At 65.1% G+C, this 11,458-nt stretch overlaps 2 protein-coding genes across 5 annotated transcripts; both read left to right on the top strand.

Annotated features, from left to right (window-relative positions):
* Window positions 1–422: 422 nt before the first annotated feature.
* PHPT1 (phosphohistidine phosphatase 1) lies at window positions 423–1,927 on the top strand. The gene is made up of 3 exons (XM_019756740.3): window positions 423–643; window positions 995–1,119; window positions 1,637–1,927. The coding sequence occupies exons 1-3, from the start codon at window positions 484–486 to the stop codon at window positions 1,727–1,729; spliced, it is 378 nt and encodes a 125-aa protein (XP_019612299.1). The 5' UTR covers window positions 423–483; the 3' UTR covers window positions 1,730–1,927.
* A 145-nt stretch (window positions 1,928–2,072) lies between these two features.
* MAMDC4 (MAM domain containing 4) lies at window positions 2,073–11,370 on the top strand. Of its 4 annotated transcripts, XM_074331395.2 has the most exons (29): window positions 2,073–3,332; window positions 3,910–4,005; window positions 4,081–4,254; window positions 4,337–4,462; window positions 4,655–4,785; window positions 4,870–4,954; window positions 5,127–5,252; window positions 5,441–5,578; window positions 5,672–5,760; window positions 5,847–6,020; window positions 6,336–6,420; window positions 6,499–6,678; window positions 6,791–6,913; window positions 7,068–7,199; window positions 7,315–7,451; window positions 7,538–7,649; window positions 7,770–7,886; window positions 8,020–8,154; window positions 8,294–8,430; window positions 8,498–8,711; window positions 8,833–8,970; window positions 9,112–9,230; window positions 9,315–9,405; window positions 9,542–9,688; window positions 9,829–9,963; window positions 10,076–10,203; window positions 10,282–10,390; window positions 10,870–11,048; window positions 11,164–11,345. In XM_074331395.2, exons 1-29 carry the CDS (start codon window positions 3,242–3,244, stop codon window positions 11,203–11,205), a joined length of 3,690 nt encoding a protein of 1,229 aa, XP_074187496.2. In that variant the 5' UTR covers window positions 2,073–3,241; the 3' UTR covers window positions 11,206–11,345. The 4 variants fall into 4 exon arrangements, with proteins under 4 accessions (XP_074187496.2, XP_074187494.2, XP_088649132.1 ...); XM_074331393.2 differs by lacking the exon at window positions 2,073–3,332 and having other exon boundaries at window positions 3,400–4,005; window positions 5,847–6,420; window positions 11,164–11,370; XM_088793006.1 differs by lacking the exons at window positions 2,073–3,332; window positions 10,282–10,390 and having other exon boundaries at window positions 3,400–4,005; window positions 5,847–6,420; window positions 8,833–9,230; window positions 9,542–10,203; window positions 11,164–11,370.
* The last annotated feature ends 88 nt before the right edge of the window (window positions 11,371–11,458 follow it).

Below are 11,458 nucleotides of genomic sequence, written 5' to 3'. Positions count from 1 at the left end.
AGGAAGCCCTCGGACACGGTAGGGGGCGGAGGAGGCCACCCTCCGGACACGGTGGGGGAAACGGGAGGGCGGCCCTCGGTCAGGGCGGCGGACCGGGGAGGGAGACTCTAGGAGACGGTGGGGTAGGCGGTCAGGTCGGAGCCAGCGAATGTTCTCCCGAACTCATGGACCCCCTAACCTCCTCCAAAGGCGACTGCCACCAGCCTGTCACCGGGCTGGAAAAGAACTCTGCTTCCGCTGGTTTTAACCACCATCCACTCGGGATCCCACGTTCCCCTTTAAGTAGGACCCACGTGGTCTCAGGGCCGCAAGGAACTAGGTTGCGATTGGCCAGTCCTTGCTGCGGGCCGGCGGCACGATAGGCTAAGGGCCAAACCAGCATGCCCCCGCGAGATTGGCTACGGACTCCCAGAGCCCGCCTCCTGCACTGGGTTGTGTGGGGGGAGGGGTGCGGGCCGCAGGGGCGGGTGCGCTCCGAGGAACATGGCGGCGGCGGACCTCGCCCAGATCCCCGATGTGGATATCGACTCCGATGGCGTCTTCAAATACGTGCTGATTCGAGTCCATGCGACGGCTCCCTCCGGGGCCCCTGCAGGGGAGAGTAAGGAGATCGTGCGTGGCTACAAGTGGGCCGAGTACCACGGTGAGGGCGGGGCGGAGGGTCAGGGGCGGGGCCGCCGGAGTCTGTGGGCGGGATCAGCCACCGCTGTGGGGCGGGGCCGAGGGGACGTCTTGGGAGGTGATCTTGTGTCAGGTCTGATCGTGGTCAGGCCCAGAAGAGGGGGGGTCCGGGAGGCCAAGAAGATACCATGGCCCGAACCCGGCTCTCCTAGTCCCAGCGCCCCTGCCCAGGAGCCCCCGTTTTCCTTTTCATCCCTCCCCAGCCTGGAGGGGCTCCTGTCCTGAGGAAGGAGCTGCTCAGAGCTGGGGCAACAGACCCCCTGGGCCCTAAGGGCAGCCACAGCTGAGTGCTGAGCCGCCCTCCTCCTCCCAGCCGACATCTACGACCAGGTGTCTGGCGAGATGCAGAAGAAGGGGTATGGCTGCGAGTGCATGGGAGGCGGGCGCATTTCCCACCAGAGCCAGGACAAGAAGATCCACGTGTACGGCTACTCCATGGTGAGCTTGCTGGCCCTCCCAGTTGCCTGACCCGCTCTCACAAGCACCCACTGCTGTCTCAACTGCAGAACCCCAGTCCAGGGCCCGGACAGTCCGGTTTCCTATGTGACATGGGGCTGGAAGCACATGGGGTGGGAGGGAGGCGGCTGCCTGACCCTCAGCTACACTGAGCTGAGTCCTGTCCCACCCAAGAGGGCTGGCTCGGCTGTCGCTGTCCCTCAGCTCGTTGAGGCAGTCAGTATTGGGGTGAAACTCAGGCCCCTCCCTCTCCCATCACCAAGCCACCAGAGGACACGGGTGTTCTCTTGGCACCTAGCATAGCTCAGAGCTTGGGCTAGAGGGCTCGCCATCCATGTCTGTTCGCCTTGTGGCCACCTTTCCGCAGAACAGCTCTCTGGGGTGGTTAGGGGTGATTGCTCCGCCCTGCCCCCCTCCCCAATCTGGCTCCTGGGTGTCACCTGCTAACTGGCCACCCAGAGCCAGTACAGGGGCTGTAAAAGCTGTCTTCTCTCTTCAGGGATACGGTCGAGCCCAGCACTCTGTCTCCACTGAGAAGATCAAAGCTAGGTACCCTGACTACGAGGTCACCTGGGCTGATGACGGCTACTGAGACCCATCTGAGACCTCCTGCCTCGAGCCATCCATTTGGAACTCTGCCCTTGAAGCCCCTCCTGAGGGGCTGGGCTGCATCCCCTGGCACTGTGCCACCCTGGCCCAGCCTGGGAGACAGACAGCAGCCTGGCCCCAATGCCTGGGTTTACCTCGCCCATGGGAATTAAAAGCATTGTCACCCCTTCTGGTCCCTGGATGCTATGTGTCAGGTTCTCTGCTCATGGGTCACCCCTACGGACCCCTGAGTAAAGCAGGAGGGTGGCGGAGAGCCAGAGGCAGCCCTGGGATCCCTTTGACTCCACCTTTTGGGGCCCCAGGGAGTGGCAGTGCATACTCAGCCCTTTGGGGTCTGATAAGGGAGCCCTGGAGCTGCTGTCCCCGTTTATGGCCTAATTGCTCCTCCACAAGGCTGCTATCCCCAAGGACATCTGGGAGGAGGCACACCTGGCCCTTATGCAAGAGCTTAGTGTCTGGTCCCTCAGGGCCGGCCAGGGCCAGGGTAGCCTTCCCAGGGCACAGGGCAGAGAGGGTGCCAGTGACCACCGTCATGGCTGCCTGTTTTCAGGGTCTCTGCTTAGCCAGCTGAAGTCACACATGAAAGTGACCTGTGACACCTTGCTTCCAAGAGCAGGTCCCACAGCCAAGGCCTCCTGCTCAAAGTGAATGGGCAGGGCTTCCAACAGCCATGTTCTGGAAGCCTGTCTCCTCTCCCAGAACCCTCTCCTTTCTGGGTGCAAGGCTGTGGGGGGGGGGGTCACACGGAGGGCAGGGCCAGATACACTGAGACACAGTGTCCCTTTGGCTACTGAGTGTGGGTGCTTCCTACTTTGCCTGTGATCACGTGTGCATAGGTGAGTTCAGGGTAGCCACCAGGCAGGTGCTATTGCCACCTCATTTTACAGACAAGGAAACAGGTTCCGGTGACACAGACTCCCAGGTCAGTGTAAATTGTGGGCAGACCCTGACTCCCAACCCTGCCCTGGGGGTCTGGTCTGTGCCATAACACTTTAGGCTCCTGGACGCCCAGCCATGCTGCTCAGGACAGTTGTCCACAGATAAGTGCTTTTCTATAGACGAACTGCAGACTGAGTGATGGATGGACATGGTCAAGGTCTCTGGCTGCTGCCCCACGCCCGCAGTGATGGGTTGCACAAGCTGGGCTCCTGCTGGTAGCCCTGGGCCATGCTGACCTCGCAGCCAGGTGGGGACAGAGGCCTCGGGAGAAGTGGCTGCAGCCGGTGCTGTCTGCACTGCCCCAGCTGGTGCCTCCACCAGGCAGGGCTGTGTGGCAGTGGGCATGATGAGCGGGGCCTGACCTTTGATCTGAAGTTGCTGGGCAGGTGGGGGCTGACCTGGGGCAGGGGCCCCTTTTGGACACTTTTACAACCCAGAGTACCTCATCAGCAAGGGGAGGGGCTGGCCAGGGGGCCGCTCTCCAATTAGAGCAGTCAGCCCATGGGGCCACAGGTTGATAACCCAGCAAAGTCCCCACTGGCTGCCCAGTGCAAGCATGGCTCCTGGCCTCGCACCCTCTGCTCTGACCATGCCTCTGCCCAGCCACCTCCTGCCCACCCTGGTCCTGCTCCTGGGTGAGTCATCAGGTCCTGCTCCTGAAGCAGGGCTGGCCGGGGGTTTGGGTGCAAGGCCGTGGGGGACCCCAGGGTGAGCCTTTGGGGTCCTGGGGATTGTCCCACCAGGGAAAACATCCGCTCTCCCAGGCCCAAGGTGAGAGGGTCTTGGAGGCACATCCGTGCCCTTGGACTGCATGGAGCCTGAGGGGGCCTGGGTCACCCATGGTGCCTCCCCTTGGGGGCACTCTCCTGGCAGGGGGCCTCTGCTTCCCTGCTGGTCTCCTGCTTCCTTCCCCAGGGGGTGCTCCAGCCTAGGGGGGCCCTTGGTCCCATGCAGACCCACCCACATCCCCCCAGTACTGACGTGTAGTCAGCCTCTCGCAGGCCAGATGTACTCTGCTTGGCCTTGACAGGGGGCCTCTAGCCTCAGACCCAGCCCCCTCCCTCGACCTCCTTGCCTGGGCCCCAAAGTAGGATGACCAATGTCCTGGGGTGCCCGAGTCTGAGGGGTTTCTGAGAACTGGGACAGTCTCCGACCAACTGGGGTGGGGGAATCACCCTGCCCCAGACCACCTAGCTGTCTCTTTGGTGGCAGCCAGGTCCCCAGGCTGGGCCTGGGTCCCCAACCTCTGCAGGACCCCCAGCGAGGCCATGTGCAACTTCGTGTGTGACTGCAGGGGCTGCTCGGACGAGACCCAGTGTGGTGAGCCATGGCTGTACAGGGAGCGGGCAGGGCCAGTCCTCCACAGGCAGCTCACCTGACCGCCCACTATCCCAGGTTACCATGGGGCCTCACCCCCCCTGGGTGCCCCCTTCACCTGCGACTTCGAGCAGGACTCCTGTGGCTGGCGAGACATCAGCACCTCAGGCTACAGATGGTTCCGAGACCGGGCAGGGGCTGTGCCAGAGGGCCCCGGGCTCCATTCAGACCACACTCTTGGCACTGACCTGGGTGAGGCTTGGTGTGGGGGCGTCTCCATGCCACCCCCTCCCTTCTTGGGTTCCTGCCTCATCTGACTTCTCTGCCCATTCAGGCTGGTATGTGGCGGTTGTCACCCACCGTGGAAAAGAGGCGTCCACCGCAGCCCTGCGCTCCCCTGTCCTACACGAGGCGGCCCCCACCTGTGAGCTGAGGCTGTGGTACCACGCAGCCTCTGCAGGTGTGCACCTGGACCCCCGATCCTGCGGCCTGGGTGGGGTGTCCTAAACCCAGGGACTGGGAAAGGAAGGGGCACTGCTGCAGAGACTGGCAGGGTGCCCCAAAGAAGGGGTAGGGGTCCTGGGCGCAGGGCACAGCCAGCAGGCTGGGAGGCACCAGAGGGACCTAAGTGCCCCAGGATCCCCCACTACAGATGTGGCTGAGCTGCGGCTGGAGCTGACCCATGGAATGGAGACACTGACCCTGTGGCAAAGCTCGGGACCCTGGGGCCCAGGCTGGCAGGAGCTGGTGGTGGCCACTGGCCGCATCCGGGGTGACTTCCGGGTGAGCTGTGGGTGGTCTGGTTGGTGGGGGTAGCAGGAAAGGTCTGAGCCCTGACTTAGGTCCTAAGGACCCTGTTTTCTTCAGGTGACCTTCTCTGCCACCCGCAATGCCACCCACAGGGGCGCTGTGGCGTTGGATGACGTAGCTTTCTGGGGCTGTGCACTGCCCAGTAAGGCCCTGTGTGGGGGGTGGGGGTGGGGGGGCACATCTGGGGGACAATGGGTTAGCTGGAGCTCCTCGCCTGCACGCTCCTGGCCCACAAGGTTTTGAGCTTCTCCCCCAGCTGCCCCATCCCCAGGGTCTTGGGGCCAGGGTGATGAGTTAACCCTCCCCCACCCTAGCCCCCCAGGCGCGCTGCCCTCTGGGGCATCACCATTGCCGGAACAAGGCTTGCGTGGAGCCCCACCAGCTGTGCGATGGGGACGACAACTGTGGGGACAGTTCAGATGAGGACACGCCCACCTGCAGTGAGCAGGGATCCTTGAGAGAACACGGGGGGGGGGGGGGGGGGGGGGGGGCTGTTCCTTGGCACGGCCCTTCTGGAGGTGGGGTGGCTTGTGTCCACCTGGAGACGGAGCCACACGGCTTGGGGCACTCAGCACCAATGGGCAGGCTAGGGGCCCAGAGATGGCCTGAACCCCGCTTCCCTCCCTAGGCCACCACATGTCCACAGACTTTGAGACGGGCCTGGGCCTGTGGAAGCTCTCTGAGGGCTGGACCCGGAACCACAGCGCTGGTGGCCCTGAGCACCCCGCCTGGCCTCGCCGTGACCACAGCCGGAACAGCGCTCAGGGTGAGGCCGAGTGGGGACCCTCAGCCGCTGCCCTGGCCCACGCCCACCGCAGCGCCCGCCCTGCCACCCGGCTCATGCTTGCTCTCTCCCCAGGCTACTTCCTGGTGTCCATGGCTGAGCCCGTTGCCCCTGCTGTCCTCTCCAGCCCTGAGTTCCAAGCATCGGGCCCCCACAACTGCTCGGTGAGGCGGTGGGGGACGCAGGGTTGCCTGTCCTGGCTGCTGTGGCCCCAGAGAGTCTCCCCTGACCATCCCCCGTCCCTTTCCAGCTCATCTTCTATCACTACCTGCATGGGTCCGAGGCCAGCTGTCTCCAGCTATTCCTGCAGACTCAGAGCCCCAGTGCCCCCCAGGTCCCCATTCTGCTGCGTAGGCGCCATGGGGAGCTGGGGGCTGCCTGGGTCCGAGACCGGGTTGACATCCAGAGCGAGCACCCCTTCCGGGTGAGGCCAGCAAGGGCAGCGCTGGGGGGACAAGCAGGTGGCCCAGGGAGCCCCTCAGGGAGCTGGGGAAGGGAGCTCAGGGAGCAGGTCGGGGCCTCCAGGCTGTCTGCAGGAAGCTTGTGGGTTCTTTTGTGGGCAGCATGTGTGTGGAGAGACCAGAGCCAAGGCGGGGTGGCTTTCCAATGGCCCCTCCTGAAGGGCTGTGGGGGTGTGATGGGAGGAGGTGTGCGCACTTACGAAGTACAAGGTGTGGGTCAGAGGAGCCAACCTGGGGACAACAGAGGGAGGTGGGCTCCTGAGACCCTGTGCTCTCAGATTCACATGGCAGGGCAGACGGGTCCAGGAGGCGTGGTGGGCCTGGACGACCTCATCCTGTCCGACGGCTGCCAACCAGTCCTGGGTGAGCCTGCGGAGCTCCTCCCCCCGGCAAGCGCTGCCCCCCCCCCCACCTGACCCTCTTTCTGTTCTGCCCCCACAGAGGTGTCCCACTCACCTCCTGGGCTCTGGAGCCCAGCATTCTGGCCGGGCCCGTCCAGCCTGCAGCCCCAAAGGTTCTGTGAGCCAGGACATCTTTCCTGTGGTGACCTGTGTGTCCCCCCAGAGCAGCTGTGTGACTTCCAACAGCAGTGCGAGGGGGGCGAGGATGAGCAGGAGTGCGGTGAGGGGCGGAGGGGGAGAGAGGGGGAAGGGGGAGGGGGGTGTCCTCCCTCCAGACCCTCCCCACTGCTGGGCGTTGGGCCCAAAGCGGCTCAGTGCCCGTTGTGTTGCAGGCACTACAGACTTCGAGCCTCCCACGGCCGGGGGCTGGGAGGACGCCAGCGTGGGACGGCTTCAGTGGGGGCGTCTCCTGGCCCAGGACAGTGGGGACCCTGGCACCAGTGGAGCTGCTGCTGGTGAGGCCCCAGTTCCCCGCCCAGGGAAGCCTGGAGCCTGCCTGTGAATTGTACCCCCAGAGGGGTCCCCTGCTCTGCCTCTTTGCTAGGGAGGGTCTCTGAGCTGGGGGGTCGCTGGAAGGAATCTGCTCTGAGCTGCCTTGCTGTTTCCCAGGGCACTTCCTGTCTTTGCAGAGGGCCTGGGGGCAGCTGACAGCGGAGGCCCGGGTCCTCACACCCCCCCTAGGCCCCTCAGGCCCCCACTGTGAACTCCACTTGGCTTACCATTTTCAAAGTCACCCCCAAGGTACCACTGTCCCTCTAGGCCCTCTGCCCAGCCCTGGGGCGGTGAGAGGTCTGAGGTGCACCCTCTAGGAGGGTAGGGGTGGGGTGGGCCTACCCATGGTGACCCCCTTGGCCAGGCTTCCTGGCGCTGGTCGTGGTGGAGGGCAGCACCCGGGAGCTGGTGTGGCAGGCCCCGAGCAGCAACAGCGGCAGCAGCAGCAGGAGCTGGAAGGTGGACACGGTCCTTCTGGGGGCACGCCGCCGGCCCTTCCAGGTGAGGAGGGCAGCCTGGGGGCCTGGGCGCAAGAAGCAGGCTCTGACTTAACAGCCCCTTCCTCCTCCCTTGTGCCCCCCATGAAGCTGGAGTTTGTGGGCCTGGTGGACTTGGATGGCCCTGGCCAGCAAGGCGCTGGGGTGGACAACGTGATCATGAAGGACTGCAGTACCTCAGTGGCCACCAAGAGAGACACAGGTCCTTCCCTCCCTCGCCCCGTCCCCACCCAGACCTCTGGGAGACCCACTCCAGAGAGCAAGTCCCCCTAACCTCTGAGGACCCAGGAGGGCTGCTAACCCCACCACTGCCCCACCCCAGAGGTCTCCTGTAACTTTGAGCGGGACACGTGCGGCTGGCACACGGGCCACCTCACAGATGCCCACTGGCACCGGATGGAGAGCCGTGGCCCTGGATATGACCACACCACAGGTGAAGGTAGGGCGAGGGCACCCAGACTTGGGAGGCAGCGCCCAGACCTGGGTGGTGGGGGCATGCTCACACAGCGTGTGCCCCTCTTGGAGCCTGACATCTCTGCAGCTCAGCCGTGTCCCCCACCCCCACCCCACAGGCTACTTTGTGCTCCTGAACCCCACAGACCCCCCAGCCCGGGGCCCTGGTGGGCACCTGCTCACCCAGCCCCAGATGCCGGCAGCCTCTGAGGAGTGTCTCTCCTTCTGGTACCATCTCCACGGGCCCCAGATTGGTGAGTGACCTGGAGCCGGGCAGGGCTAGGAGACCCACAGGGGTCTGAGTTCTGTCTCTCCCCCTCAGGGGATCTGGAGAGGGTGGGAAGCTATCAGGAGTGGGGGTCTAGTCCCCTCTAAACTCCACCCTCCCTCTAGGGACACTGCGTCTAGTGATGAGACAGGATGGGAAGGCAGACACACACCTGTGGTCACAGTCAGGCACCCATGGCAATTGCTGGCATGAGGCCTGGGCCACTCTCCACCACCAGATGGACTCTGGTGCCCAGTACCAAGTGAGGTCCGGTGCCTGGGTGGTGAGGGGCAGGGCAAGGCCCCAGCGCTAACACTCTCTGCCCCCAGCTGCTGTTCCAGGGCCTCCGGGATGGGTACCATGGCACCATGGCACTGGATGACGTGGCCTTGCGGCCCGGGCCCTGTTGGGCCCCCAAGCGCTGCTCCTTCGAAGACTCAGCCTGTGGCTTCTCCACTGGGGGCCTCTGGACACGCCAGACCAATACCACTGGCCGTGCCACCTGGGGCCCCAGCACTGACCACACCACAGAGACCGCTCAGGGTGTGGGCCTGGGGTGGGGCTGAGGACTGAGGGGCCCAGGGTTCAGGTGGGGCGGGGCCAGGGTGAGGGGCGGGGCCAGGGTGGGCGGGATTGCAGGCTGGAGCTGGCACCCCCACTCCAGGGCACTATATGGTGGTGAACACAAGCCCACAGACACTGCCACGAGGCCACATTGCCTCCCTGACCTCAGAGGAGCACAGGCCCCTGGCCCAGCCCTCCTGCCTGACCTTCTGGTACCACCTGAGCCTCCAAAACCCAGGTGAGGGCTGCCAGGAGGAGGGGCCATGGGGTCCACCCAGGCCCCTATGCCAAGGCCATCTGGGAGCCCATCAGTGCAGGGCCCTGAGCCAGCACCGTTCCTCCACTGTTGCTGACCTAAGCTGGCTGCTTGGCGTGGCAGGTACCCTGCAGGTCCACGTGGAGGAGGCTGAGAGGCGACAGGTGCTCAGCATCAATGACCACGGGGGGCTTGCCTGGCGCCTGGGCAGCGTGGATGTGCAGGCCCAGCGGGCCTGGAGGGTGAGTGCCTGGGGGAGTGTCCTTCCTCACCCGCAAGGGCGGTTCAGACCACTTGTGAGCACACCTTGCCCTGTACCTGCCCAGGTGGTGTTCGAGGCCGTGGCTGCTGGGGTAGAGCGCTCCTACATGGCGGTGGATGACCTGCTTCTCCAGGACGGACCCTGCCCTCGGCCAGGTGGGAGCCTTGCGGCCTGGCCCTGGCCCTGGCTTGTGGGTGGCGCCAGCTGTGCCAACCCGGCACCCAGCAGTGGTGCTGCCCCAGGGGATGGAGGGGCAGGGGCAGCTCCACTTACTGCCTTGGTCTCCTGCAGCTTCCTGTGACTTTGAGACTGGCCTGTGTGGCTGGAGCCATCTGCCCTGGCCTGACCTGGGCAGGTACAGCTGGGACTGGAGCAGTGGAGCCACACCCTCCCACTACCCCCAGCCCCCCGTGGACCACACTCTAGGCACTGACGCAGGTGGGTCTGAGCTGGGAAGGGACCCCAGAGCCACACACACCCAGGGGCACATACCCACCCCATCCCAGGCCAACCAACCCATGCCATCAGGGTCAGAGGCCTCAAGTCCTGTGGGCTGGCCCCTCCCTCTCTGTTTCCAGGCCACTTTGCTCTCTTTGAAACCAGCGTGCTGGGCCCAGGGGGCCGGGCGGCCTGGCTGCACAGCCAGCCTCTGCCTGCCACCAAGGCCTCCTGCCTCCGCTTCTGGTACCAGATGGGCTTTCCCGAGCAATTCTGTACGTCGGCAGGGCCAGCGGTGCCTGGGCAGTGGGGGCAGCAGAGGCCGGGGGGCAGCCTTGCATCATGATGGGTCAGGGACTTCACCCCCGCCCCCCGGCCCGATTTCAGACAAGGGCGAGCTGAGGGTGCTCCTGAGAAGTCCCCGTGGCCAGCTGGCTGTGTGGGGCGCGGGCGGGCACCGGCGGCACCAGTGGCTGGAAGGCCAGGTGGAGGTGGCCAGCACCGAGGAGTTCCAGGTGAGGCCAGGCTGCTCGGGAGAGCTCAGGTGGGGTGTCCTCTGCGAGTCCACACAGCTTCTCCTCCCTCCCAATCAGATCGTGTTTGAAGCCACTCTGGGCGGTCAGCCAGCCCTGGGGCCCATTGCCCTGGATGACATTGAGTATCTGGCCGGGCAGCGTTGCCAGCTGCTTGCACCCAGCCAGGGTAAGCCCTGCTCAGGTTGCCGGCCCCGCTCTGTGTCTGGGCATCTGTGGTTTGGCAGCTCGTGGCCCACTTGGCTGCCAGAGAGGCCAGGACCGCCAGCAAGGCAGGGCTCTGCACCATCCCCTCCCTCCACCCACTGTCCCCTCCCTTCCTGGGCTGGACCATTCCTCCTCCCTGGTCCCTGGTCCCTGGGTGCCCTCCCAGGGCACGTCTAGGCTGGTCAGGCTGGATGCTGATGCCAGCCTGTTGCTGGGACACGCACTGGTTGTCAGTTCACAATGAAGTGGGGTCCAGCCGGGTCCTTGACACCCGTCTGCCAAGTTCCCAACCTTAGCCTGCAGCCTGTGCTGGCACGATGGTGCACCCCAGGAACCCACGGGCTGCAGGGACCGGCCACCCCCAGGCATCGTCCTTGGCCTTGGGTGTGAGGCTGACAGGGAGGGCTTGAATCTCAGGCTCACGTGCCCTGTGGCCCACAGGGGACACGGCAGTGGCCACTTCAGTGCCGGCCGCAGTGGGCGGCGCCCTCCTCCTCCTCGTGCTCCTGGGGCTGCTTGGACTCTTGGGGCGGCTCTGGCTGCAGAAGAAGGGAGGCTGCCCCTCCCCAGGCAGCACTGTGGCCGCTGCCCCCGGCTTTGACAACATTCTCTTCAATGCGGTAGGGGCCCTGCGGAGGGGGGACCGCCGTGGCCACACTCGGATTGGCCCTGGGGAGCTGGGAGCGGTGGGACCCCCACCACCAGCGGTCGCCGAGCGCCTCTCCTCCATCCTAGGATCAGGTCACCCTGCCTGCATTAGTCACCGACAACCCATAGACGACCCAGAGAAGACGAGCGCCCCGCCCCCCCCCCCCCCCGATCCTGTCAGCCCTGTCCCCCCCCCCAAGGACAGGCTAAGCCTCGCACCCCTGATCCTGCACAGACTGCCACCCACGTGCCCGCACAGCCCTCACCCCAATAAACACACCAACCGTGAAGACAGCCCCGCTCAGGCCAGTCTGTGCATCCTGCCCTGCCCGCCCGCCGGAAGTTGGCTCCTGGGGTGCCCAACCCAGACTTGCCGAGGCCA

This window comes from Rhinolophus sinicus, chromosome 16 (assembly GCF_057876585.1).
Source record: "Rhinolophus sinicus isolate RSI-liver-muscle chromosome 16, RSI-T2T, whole genome shotgun sequence".
In the NCBI taxonomy this organism is placed as follows: Eukaryota; Metazoa; Chordata; class Mammalia; order Chiroptera; family Rhinolophidae; genus Rhinolophus; species Rhinolophus sinicus.
This window is presented reverse-complemented; position numbering and strand designations above follow the sequence as displayed.